Raw genomic sequence first — 10,000 nt, 5'->3', positions numbered from 1 at the left:
ATGCACATTATAATCATTTCATAAATAATTGTAACCAAAGTTAAAATGCATTATAATATTAGCGTTACGTCTGAAATTGTTTGTGTGTCGTGTGTTTTAATGCATTATACATTCTAAAGCTGTAAGAATGAATAGAGAAGTGTTATAATGTATTATAACTGTGGTTACAATCATTCATGAGAGCAATATAAGGTGCATTACAAGGAATAATTCATGCTTTAAAAATACTTTAAAGCAAGGACTAATATCTGCAAATGTGTCAGAAAAATAATCTTGTTTTCTCTCTGATTTAAGATCATATTTCTGACTCTATTAGCAGATATTAGTTATTGTTTTAAACACAAACTCACTTCATTTCAAACTTAATATCTTCAGTCGTTTTGCTTCTCCAGTAAATGTATCTTGACTTCAGAATGTTTGGATACTCACTTAATAATATTTTCTTATTAATACTGAATAAGAATTATTATTATTAATATTTTTTGCAGTCACTCTCTTGCTGTTTTGACCGATTGTTTTGTGAAATGGAACTACTTTAAATTCAGAACGTTTACAGAATAAAGCCTATAAGAGTCAAATGTAAGTGCGTTTTCGTATTTGACGTGATATTTAGTATTTCGTTTATTTTTGCGAAGTATAAATGTTCATTTTGCATCTAATTTTTCTTGATTAAAATGAGCTCAATTGTCGTCGACTCTCAGGTTGTGTCGCGGCGTCTGCTCTCTCTCTTTGAGAGCCTCACGGATGATGTCGCGTTGAGGTTTAGTTTCACCAGAGAATGTCTAATAAGGAGAGAGCTTCCACTCTCTGTAAACTTCCGGCTTCTGAACTGCAGTTCCACTCTGGCTCCACATGAGGGCGCTCACACTACGAGTGCAGTTCCACTCTGGCTCCACATGAGGGCGCTCACAGGACGAGTGCAGTTCCACTCTGGCTCCACATGAGGGCGCTCACAGGACGAGTGCAGTTCCACTCTGGCTCCACATGAGGGCGCTCACAGGACGAGTGCAGTTCCACTCTGGCTCCACATGAGGGCGCTCACAGGACGAGTGCAGAATGAATGGAGGTCTATGGCGCTATACCCCTCAAAATCCACTTTTCTCAGGATATAATCTTTTGTCTAGTAATTTGAATGTTGTATTCGAAAGGAGATGCAAAGAAATTACACACTGCTGGGTGTTAGATTTTTTAGAGTCACTTATTTGCTTTAAAAAGTCTTTTAGAAATGCCAATGACGTCATACACATCGTACGACCAGAGATACTGCTTTACGGCAATCCTTCAGTCACTCTGGTGCTTTCGCGCTCTGCACTTTCTTTTCTCTCAAGGCATCGACAACACAGCTGACACAGGCAAACACACAACACAGCTGACACAGGCAAACACACAACACAGCTGACACAGGCAAACACACAACACAGCTGACACAGGCAAACACACAACACAGCTGACACAGGCAAACACACAACACAGCTGACACAGGCAAACAACACAGCTGACACAGGCAAACACACAACACAGCTGACACAGGCAAACACGCAACACAGCTGACACAGGCAAACACGCAACACAGCTGACACAGGCAAACACACAACACAGCTGACACAGGCAAACACACAACACAGCTGACACAGGCAAACACGCAACACAGCTGACACAGGCAAACACGCAACACAGCTGACACAGGCAAACACGCAACACAGCCGACACAGGCAAACACACAACACAGCCGACACAGGCAAACACACAACACAGCCGACACAGGCAAACACACAACACAGCCGACACAGGCAAACACACAACACAGCCGACACAGGCAAACACACAACACAGCCGACACAGGCAAACACGTGCTAGAAGAGTTTCTGTTTTGTTTGTTTCTGGTCCCGCTTCGGACGCCACGATGCCATCAAGCGGTATCTCTGGTCGTAATCAGTCCTTCACTGACCAATCAGCGTTCATTAGCAGAATGCTAGCATGTTATGGGCAACAACAACTCAACCTGTAAGAAATCGAAAGGACATAAGTACTCGTTCATTCGACTTTCGACCTATAACCCATGTTGAACTTGCAAAACCCACAATCAAATCTGAGATTTCTCAACGGCAATCGGGTGAAAGAGACACATTTAGCCGTCTAGCTCCATAGACTCCCATTCATTCTGCACTCATGGGCGATCGCCCCCAGTGGAACTCTGGTGGAACTACAACCAAAATTCGGAACAATAGGACTTAATAGGGAGTGGCCAGGCTTTCCGTAGACGGGCTCTGGTTTCACACTGGTGTGATTAATAACAGCGACGTCTCTCTGATCACGGATGAGGATCGTCAGAGGCAGGTGGTGTTCGGATCCTCCGTTCTCCATCTCGACCCGCGGCCGAGTCGGCGCTGACAGCACTCACATTCACACACACGTCAAAGAAGACCTTCTTTTCTTCTCTCAGAAATAAAGCTGAATTTATGCGGAATAATAAGTGGGATGATGGGCGAGCGGATCCTCGGTTTCCACAGTAACAGAAGGAAGAGGGACATTACTGGGTTCAGATGTGGAAATTGGTTCCTGTGCAGGTCTCATCCCATTACACACCTGCTCCAGCCCTCACACACACATATAGATCACATTATAGCACTTCTAGATGCATTTTGGAAGTTAAAAACCGTTGGTAACACTCTACAATTAAAGTCCCTCCAGGAGTTCTTCTCTATATCAGAGTTTCTGAACTCCTGAAACGCCTCCATTGTAGTCTTGAGTTTCTTCTGGGAACGCACACTCACAATATTCCTCATTATAATAATTCATGCGCAGAATAAAGGGGTGGGGCCTGGTTGAGTTAGTTAGTAGTGTGTTGAAACCAAGCGGCAACCCCTCTTGAATCTAACACTGAAGTGAGTTAAACTGCAGTTCATCGACTGGCCACTAGAGGCTGCAGAAGAGACTCAATCCCATAGAGCTCCATGTTAATATTCCCAACTTTACAGCAGAAAAAAACATGTTTACAGTCTGGTGCAAAAAGTGGTTTTGGTCTGTATTGCTAATTTTGCCCTTCATGACGACTGTGAGGGGGTGAATTTTTTATAATTCATCTGTTTAAATTATATTAAAGGGTTATTTCACCCAAAAATGAAAATTCTGTCATTAATTACCAACCCTCATGTCGTTCCAAACCCGTAAGACCTTCGTTCCTCTTCAGAACACAAATGAAGATATTTGGGATATCTGGGTTCTACGTCAGAACATCGGCTCATTATTGGCTAGTTTCTGGGTCATCATCACACACAAGACCGGTTCTGACTTAAACCCAGAAGCGCCGCACTGTCAACAGCGTAGGAAAAGGACATGGAAGAGACGAGATTGTTGAATAATGTCATTATTTTGGGGTATTCTCATCGCTTCATAACATTAAGGTTGAACTACTGTAGTCACATGGACTATTTTAACTATGTCTTTACCACCTTTCTGGGCCTTGAAAGTTGCAATGACATTGCTTTCAATGGAGGGACAGAAAGCTGTCAGATTTCATCAGAAATATCTTCATTTGTGTTCCGAAGATGAACGAAGGTCTTACGGGGTTGAAACGACATAACGACACAAGTAATTAATGACAGAATTTTCATTTTAGGGTGAACTAACCCTTTAAGCCTTAAATTTCTGCATAATTAAGGGCGTGGCCACTTGAGTGACAGGTGGATTGCCGCTGATTTCACTACTAGACGTTTGTCTGCTGTGTGTTAGCGTCACGTCACCTCAGCTAATCCGCCTCGCTGCACATTTTCGTTTATCCGCGAGTGACGCGCGGCCAAGATGGCGACGGCTGGCTCCGCCCACTTTGGGCTTCAAAAACGCTCTTCAGAAACACTACGGGTGACGTCACACACACTACGCACATATTTATTTACAGTCTATGGCCGAAACTGGCGATTATGGTAAATGGCAGTACATTTCCCAAACACGCTCAAAGCGCTCGACCAATCACAACACACTGCTCTAGCCGACCAATCAGAGCACTTTTCAGAAGGAGGGGTTTCATAGAGACATCTTTCGTCATACTTCACTTGTTCATATTATATTCCCATATGCTTTTAAATCTCATTACTTCTGTTAGTGCGTTTCCAGAGTGTTTTACACACACATCTCTCTCTCTCTCTCGTTCATCTGTAATCAGGATAGACCTCCATTGAGGCCTTGATTTGCTCTTTGACCTCTGAACTTTGACCTCAGTGTGAGATCAGGTGCTAATTATCTTCCCCTTTCACCTTCACTGTCTCTCATTGGCTTAAATAATTGATCACATTATATTTCATCTCCAAACTGAAGCGCTGGCAGAGATCACCTTTACCCAGCATGCCGTAGGATGGTAATGTATTATCATGCAGCAGAGCAGATCATTCAAAGAGTGTCAAAGAATTTATTTCTGCACTGACTATTTCACACATATCAGACGCAACTGAAAGTGACGCCTCAAACTGAAGGAGAGAGAGAGAGAGAGAGATGGAGAGAGAGACAGAGAGAGAGACGGAGAGAGAGAGAGAGAGAGTGTGTGTTTTGTTGAAGCACCTTTTTGATGTTCGAGGCATCCAATAACTCTATGACTATATTAGACTTCAAACCCCCACAAATGTGCAAAATGATTGACAGGCAAAGACTGATTGTGATTGGCTAGTAATCTTATTGGTTAAAGATCCACAGGCCACTCCCTCTGACACTTTTGTGCGATGGATGGATGGATTGATATTTAAGTATGGATGGATTGATATTTAAGTATGGATGGATGGATTGATATTTAGGTATAGATGGAAAGATGGATGGATGGATTTTATATTGATGGATGGATGGATGGATGGATGGATGGATGGATTGATATTTAGTGATGGATGGATGGATATATGGGTGGATGGATAGATGGATTGATATTTTGGTATGGATGGATGGATGGTTAGGTGGATGGATTCATATTTTGGTATGGATGGATGGATAGATGGATTGATATTTTGGTATGGATGGATGGATGGATGGATGGATGGATGGGTGGATGGATTGATATTTTGGGATGGATGGATGGATGGGTGGATGGATTGATATTTTGGTATGGATGGATGGATGGGTGGATGGATTGATATTTTGGTATGGATGGATAGATGGATTGATATTTTGGTATGGATGGATGGATGGATAGATGGGTGGATGGATGGATTGATATTTATGGATGATGGATGGATGGATTGATATTTAGGAATGGATGGAAGGATGGATGGATGGATTTATATTGATGGATGGATGGATTGATATTTAGGTATGGATGGATGGATGGATGGATTGATATTTAGGTATGGATGGATGGATGGATGGATTGATATTTAGGTATGGATGGATGGATGGATGGATTGATATTTAGGTATGGATGGAAGGATGGATGGATGGATTTATATTGATGGATGGATGGATTGATATTTAGGTATGGATGGATGGATGGATGGATTGATATTTAGGTATGGATGGATGGATGGATGGATTGATATTTAGGAATGGATGGAAGGATGGATGGATGGATTTATATTGATGGATGGATGGATTGATATTTAGGTATGGATGGATGGATGGATGGATTGATATTTAGGTATGGATGGATGGATGGATGGATTGATATTTAGGAATGGATGGAAGGATGGATGGATGGATTTATATTGATGGATGGATGGATTGATATTTAGGTATGGATGGATGGATGGATGGATGGATAGACCGAGGAACCCCAGGAAAGGACAGGCGGTGTGCAGGTTTGTAATTTGATTAACTACAGTATATTTATAAATCCAGTTTTTATATTCACAGATAACCTTTCGCATGCAACCCCAGACTTTATTACAGATTAGAAACCCAAAGGTCAGATTAGCATCAGTCAACATTTGTCGCACTAGCAGCTAGCCGCTAGCCGCTCTCGTTCTGCCCGTCTCTAAATACCAGCGGCTGGAGATTTCAGATCATCGCTGCACTGAGTAAAGTGTGTGTGAAGTGTGTGAAACCAGGCTCTGTTTACATCCCTGTTTTTTGTCATGGTCACTTAGCATCGATGCTCGGCGTTACCGTACTCTCCTGGCGCTCCGGGGCTTCGCCGGCCCTTCCCCAAAAACTGACACAGGGAATTTATGAAGGGAGCGTGAGAGGATGTTTGCCCTTTAAGTCTATAAATGATTAAAAGGCAAACATGGGCGTTTTTTTGTGTTGTGGCAGTGCTAATTTATGAAGTCGCACCGGGGTTCCTGTTCCTCCGCTGTGGGGTAATATTGGATCTGGAGAAGATATGCACATGAGAGAAGCCTCTTATAATGTCTGAGAGCCACAGATGAAAGGCAAGAGAGATGGAGAATCCTGATGAATATGGTTATAGATCGTGGCAGCAAAACCATGGATCTGTCAATAAGTCTCTGCAAACACATCCTTATTTTCTAACAGAAGTGTGTTATATATCAGTGCAAAAACATGATGTTCTTCCTCAGTGTTTCTGTCTCGTTTTCCAGCACAAATATCTAAACATTCTTAAATGAAGATTCAAAATGACTTTATAAAGACACTCACTGAATTTGAAAGTTATAGCAGAATAAGTCATGTATTAGTTTGGTAAAATGTCTTTATGCACTGAAAAAACTTGGTGTAGAAACAATTTTCACTCGTAAATTTCAAATGGAAAGTAAGTTTTGAAGCGGAAAGACTGAAATAGTATTTTTATTGTAAAACGTACTGCAATAATCTTGTAAAACTGTGAGTCGTTGTATGATTCGCTCGACTGAGTTGTTCAACACTGATTGATTCAGTTCTGTGTTGCTCGGAGAAACTCTACGGTTCATTTTTTTATGAAAACAACATACAAGTAATTTTTTTAATGCTTTTCTGCTCACCAAGGCTATGTTTATTTAATCAGAAATACATTAAAAACATGATCCATCAGAAATCATTCTGATATGATGATTTGATGCTCAAGAAACATTTATGATTATTATCAATGTTGAAAACAGTTCATATTTTTGTGGAAACTGTGAGAAATTTTATTTTTCAGGATTCTTTGATGAATATAAAGTTTAAAAGAACAGTATTTATTTAAAATAGAATCTGTTGTAACATTATAAATGTCTTTAATGTCACTTTTGATAATTTTTTTTCTATCTTACCCCAAATTGTAAGATAGACTTGACTTTTACTTTGGTGAAATGTTTAATATAAATGTTTTTATTTATGGCTTTAAGGAATCTAAAATAAAGAGAAAAGTTGGGCGTTTGCTCAATTTTATTATTGGTCAAGCAAAAATGTCTATTCATTTAAGTAGAAAACAGAAAATTGAATATGGAAATGAATGTAATATAGTGATTGTGTTTAAAGAGCTTGTAAAAGCGCTTGTAAATGTATTGGATTTTGAAAAGATCTGGACTTATGGAGATCTCTCTCTCTCTCTCTCTCTCTCTCTCCCTCTCTCTCTCTCTCTCTCTCTCTCTCTCTCTCCCTCTCCCTCTCTCTCTCTCTCTCTCTCTCTCTCTCTCCCTCTCCCTCTCTCTCTCTCTCTCTCAGTGTGTATCAGGTGGTTGTTGAGGAGGAACGTCCACGAAGAGCTCGAGGCGGTGAGGCTGAGATCCTCCGCTGTTATCCGATGCCGGTTCACTACCAGAACGCCAGCAGTCTGAACTCTCGGTATTACTACAGCGCAGAGTTCCCGTCCGCAAGCGTCCCGTCGCCTCAACCCTTCACCGTCGGGGATAACCGGACCTACAGCGGATACTGGAACGCCCCGCTTCTGCCACACAAGAGCTACAGCGTCTACTATCAGGCCGTCAGCACCGCCAACGGGGTGCGTATACTCATTATAGTCAGGGCAGGTTTGTGTCTATAGCGCTCTATAGAGCTTCTGTAGCCCCGCCCCTTTTCACAGCAGACTTACGGTTATATTTGCATAAAAGCGCTCTATAGAGCTTCTGTAGCCCCGCCCCTTTTCACAGCAGACTTCCGTTTATATTTGCATAAAAGCGCTCTATAGAGCTTATGTAGCCCCGCCCCTTTTCACAGCAGACTTCCGGTTATATTTGCATAATACAATACAGATTGTTTCAGAGCAGCTTTACAGGGTGCGTATAGTGATTATAGTCAAGTCAGGTTTGTTTCTATAGCGCTCTATAGAGCTTCTGTAGCCCTGCCCCTTTTCAGCGCCATCTTCCGGTTTAAGTCATCTTTATTTATACAGCGCTTTTCATAATACAGAGTGTGTCTTAGCAGCTTTACAGAGATAACAGGAAAATAATGCAACAAAGTTTGTTTCTAGAAGAAAATAGCGTCACAGTCCAGCTTAAGTCAGTTCAGTGTTCTTTTTTGTTGCAAAAAAGTTATTAATTTAGTAAATTTATATATACAGCCGCTCTGGAGAAAACTGTGATGTCATCACTGTTATATTTATGTTATATTTGCATTTGCATAATACAATCCAGATTGTTTCAAAGCAGCTTTACAGTAATAAACAGGAAAATAATGATCAGTGATGCAAATAGAATTTAATTTCTGCTCATCTAATAGTCATATCAACAATATTAAAGTCCCCCTGTGGTGAAAATCCAGCTTTTAATGTTGTTTATATGTCTATGTGGTGTTTTTAATACGCTTTAACACAAACCATGTGTAAATTCATAAGTCGACTCCATTGCTGAGTATTTCCTCCTTAAAACTGCAGTGAACCAAAGACAGTCTCAAAAACACGCTTTGAAATCGCTGGTGTTTCTGACGTCACAAACTACCTTGTAACCAATCAGATCAACGTGTGATCGTCAACCAGTGGATCTCTGAGCTGAGTGAGTGAGTGGAGGCGGGGCTCATTTGCATATTCATAGAGCCGCGCATACTAAATGAGGAAAGAGTGTCGAGTTACATTCAAGATATTTTAAGGAAAAAACGCTTAAATATGTATTTTGGTGATCAAAGAGTCCATCTAGGTATGTTTGCATGCACTCGTTTTCTTCCTCAGGATCTTGTGTCTTGTTTTCCAGTACAAATATCTAAACATTCTGAGAAAAGAAATTGTTTTTTTGCAGTGTTGCATTTCCAAAGAAAGTCACCAAAGCCAATTTTTAACTTGCATTTGGCACTTGTTGAGTGTTAATTTCAGTCCCTTTGGGAGAAACAGAAGAGTGTGAGGAACTCAGACTCATGATATCACACACAGATATCCACACACACGTCGAGTGTCTGGAGTCGATGAGGAAGGTAATTGTGGGCAAGAAAGAGAATGGAGGTGAAGAGGATCCCTTCGGACTCCTCGACCTCGACTAGCGTCCTCAAACACACGCGTAAGAGCCCGTCAGGGAACCGGTTTGCCTGTAATCGCGCAGAAAAACACTTTTGAAAGACACTTTTGAGTGTCACACACGACGGGAGACGCCCACCGCTCACATTAACTCACTTTGCTTTAATGCGTCTCGCTCTTTCTCACCTGTCGCGGTGCTTTTAAAGAAAACGCAGTTTAGATTGACGGCTCTGAGAGGCTGTGGAAGAGCCGCTGGATGTAATTGATGTCCTAATTGACTGAGGATCTGTGTTTTAGCCTCCCTGATGGATTCAGACAGGCACTTACTGAGACGGCCCTCGTTTCTGTCTATTCAAGACCTGTAATTCATGAAATCAGGCCTCGCGCTGCTACTGCCAACGCTAAATGCACATTTCTGTTCGCTTGCTTTGTAATAGCAAACGAGTGTTTATGCGACTCGTTCGTCAGGTTAAAAGTCTTCACACGTGTTCAGGTGTAGGTGTAAGTGTGTATGTTTCAGATTAGAAAACACTAGCAAAGTCTGAAAGATCCAGCAGTCTTCTGAAATGCTGTGCATTAGCAGTGTGTTGGCATGTTTAAAACGCCAGCAGGAATATAAGGAAGTGTGTGTTTAAAAGGGTGGTTGATTATGATTTGACTTTTCTAACTTTAGTTAGTGTGTAATGTTGCTGTTTGAGCATAAACAACATCTGCAAAGTTACAACA

The 10,000-nt window shown here is 41.4% G+C and overlaps 1 protein-coding gene across 2 annotated transcripts in view; it reads left to right on the top strand.

The window, feature by feature from the left end:
* The window catches only part of LOC311087636 (receptor-type tyrosine-protein phosphatase mu), a 246,722-nt gene that overhangs the window by 154,562 nt on the left and 82,160 nt on the right, over window positions 1-10,000 (top strand). For both annotated transcript variants that reach the window (XM_084120986.1, XM_084120985.1), the window contains exon 12: window positions 7,558-7,834. In XM_084120986.1, the coding sequence (XP_083977112.1) occupies window positions 7,558-7,834 (277 nt within the window). The remainder of the gene's footprint in view (window positions 1-7,557; window positions 7,835-10,000) is intronic.

The sequence above is a fragment of the Abramis brama genome, assembly GCF_963993115.1.
Source record: "Abramis brama genome assembly, chromosome: 7".
NCBI lineage: Eukaryota > Metazoa > Chordata > Actinopteri > Cypriniformes > Leuciscidae > Abramis > Abramis brama.
This window is presented reverse-complemented; position numbering and strand designations above follow the sequence as displayed.